This window comes from Apis dorsata, unplaced genomic scaffold (genome assembly GCF_000469605.1).
Source record: "Apis dorsata unplaced genomic scaffold, Apis dorsata 1.3 scaffold_676, whole genome shotgun sequence".
NCBI lineage: Eukaryota > Metazoa > Arthropoda > Insecta > Hymenoptera > Apidae > Apis > Apis dorsata.
Window position 1 is genome coordinate 54,060 of NW_006263858.1, and position 2,679 is coordinate 56,738.

The 2,679-nt window shown below is 32.4% G+C and overlaps 1 protein-coding gene across 1 annotated transcript in view; it reads left to right on the forward strand.

Moving 5' to 3' along the window:
- The window catches only part of LOC102681748 (A disintegrin and metalloproteinase with thrombospondin motifs 9), a 113,734-nt gene that overhangs the window by 34,134 nt on the left and 76,921 nt on the right, over nt 1-2,679 (forward strand). The window contains exon 4 of the mRNA XM_031513576.1: nt 293-418. Within this exon, the coding sequence (XP_031369436.1) occupies nt 293-418 (126 nt within the window). The remainder of the gene's footprint in view (nt 1-292; nt 419-2,679) is intronic.

Here is a 2,679-nt window from a genome sequence, read left to right on the forward strand (position 1 = left end):
TAAGATACATCTTAATTTAATTGTAGTAGAATATTTCTCGAATATCAAGATTATTTTATTATATATATATGCATACGTTTTAAATAATAATAAAATTGGGATTAAATATCATTAAATATCAAAAGATTTCGTCATATTGCGTAGAATTTTTTCGTTTATTTTTGAATTCTTGTATCTTGTATCTTCAAACGAAAATTCTCGATCGATATTTCTTCTTTGTTGTATATTATCGTAATAATTTACGACGATAACGAAATATGCGATTAATTTTTGGCTTTTACTGTTTGAATAGATCACACGCATCACCGAGAATACCAGCAGAAGGGAAAATCCAGGCCCTGAACTTGGTTGCTTCTACAGCGGAACCGTGGACGGTGATCCACAATCCGCTGTCACTGTCAATCTTTGCCATGGAATGGTGAGTCTTAACTTTTTAATCATTTTGCCTGTAGAATCATTTTAATAACTTCGTAATTAATGACCAAATCCGGAAATGCAATTCCATGCATTGGAAAAATGTGAAACATTTTCAAAGTAGAATATCGATCAAAATATTCAATGAAACTATTTTTTTCTTAAATTATTTAAAATTTATTCTACTTCTACTCACATTTTTTCCCTCCTTCTTTATAATTCGGAATACAAGAAATAAAACGTGAATAATATATAATGTTACAATTAAAAAAAAATTCTTTTCCCTTATATCTTTTTACAAACACGAGTTAAAAATTTCAGTTATTAAATTATATCTCAATTTCTAAATCCGAGACCACGTTAAAAATTTAAATATTTGTTAATTATATATAACTTAGAAGAAACTTAACTTAGAATTAATTACGAAGTTATCGAAGAAGTTGTTTCAGTTACTTACATGCTTAACCCCAAGTGATAGATTATTTACGTTATTTAATTTCGTAAATAATCTCGCGTTGGAAGCGGGCTCAACAATTTTAAACACTCGAATAGTTATACAGTGGAACGCGCCAAATATTTTCGCGCAATTTGCATTTCTTTCTTGGTAAAAAGCGATTTCTAAGCGGGATCTGCGTCCCTAGAGAGGTCACTTGGACGATGACTTCTAACCGGGATGCAGGAGATTATTTTTAGATGATGGGTGTGTACGGTGTTTGGATGCCTTGCTGGAGATTTTTAGATTGTTCGATTATTTTTCCCCCTCCCCTCCTTTTTTTCCTCTCTCGAGATTTTCCATTGATCTTTTAACAAATTTCAAAGAAGATAAATTAACCCCTTAAAATTTAAACTTATTTGTATCCGTCTCGATTATCAAAATTTTTAAATAACTTTTTGTTTTTTTTTCTTTTTTTGTATTTCTAATTTAATTATTCCCTTGATGATGATTCCCTTAGATTATTCGAATGAAAATAATCGTCGACAGGATTCGACTATGATATTCGATTTTCAATTTTCAATTTTTAATCGAAAAATTCGAGATCCGGTTTCAAATAATATTTCCCTCCATGTTACGTATATATATATATAAAATAAATTTAACGCAATAATACGTAACATCCGCGCAATTTGTTACACAAAGTTAGCGAATAACGAAAGTTAAAATTTATTTTATCTTTACTCTAAATCTACTTGTCAGCTCGCGAACAAGAATATATTTGCACAAATATTTACGCGCTATTTATCTAATATATCCGTACCGTGTAATCATATCAACTTTCGATATTTCGCAAGAAAAATATAATTATATACATTTTATATATATATATATATACATACATTTTATTCGAATTCAGATAAACAGAATAAAAAGATTTCGATTATCCGCACTGTTGATCGCACGAGCGTGTTGCTACTATCAATTATTCCCATCCGAGCGTGTAATCGGGCATTCTTGAGTTTCGAAAGGGTTCCCAACTGATATTAACTGATTTATCGGGTCCGTTTGTAATTGATAGCCGATGGTTTAGACCGCTTAGAGAGGCTCGGATGATTTAGTAGGCCGAATTTCGACTCGTTGGATCGTTTATACGAAGAGAATATGGGAATGCTATTAATTCTTGCGTGGAAAGGTTATTCTGGTTACTTAATTTCTTGGATCATTTGGATGGTTGGGCATGGTCAGTGATTTTCGATTATCATTCCTCTCCAACCGAGTTCCATTAAATTCTTGCTTTGTTAAATTTCTTTCCACGATCTTATTCGCGAGTTCGAGAAAGAAGTTTGTTGATTAATCGAGGTGTTGAGAGATTTAATTATCGATCATTTTCATACATTTATACATAGATTTAATTTTTTTATATGATAGAAAACAAAAATATAATACATTTAAGTCGAGTTGGAGTGGAGGTTACTATTTGGAACGAGACCAAGAGATAATAATTGGAAAGTAAATCGGGCAGGAAAATTTTTTTAACTCGATAAGAATGCACAGAACTCGGCTGTTGCCAGACACAGTTGGTGTATGCGCTTTCACGACCGCATTCTGTGTGCATTTGATAGGCGCATAGGTCCAGATTGGACATTTGCCATGGTAACGTTAGAACGAGTTTCCGGATAATCTTGGCAAACGCGTGGCCAAGTATCGTTTGACCGAGTTCGCGAGTGAATCTTGTTTCTCTTGCCGATCGATCTCTCGCGAGATAATCGAAATTGTTTCCTGTGACAGGTCGAGGATAGATTTTTCTCTTTTCTTTTTTTTTTTTTTTT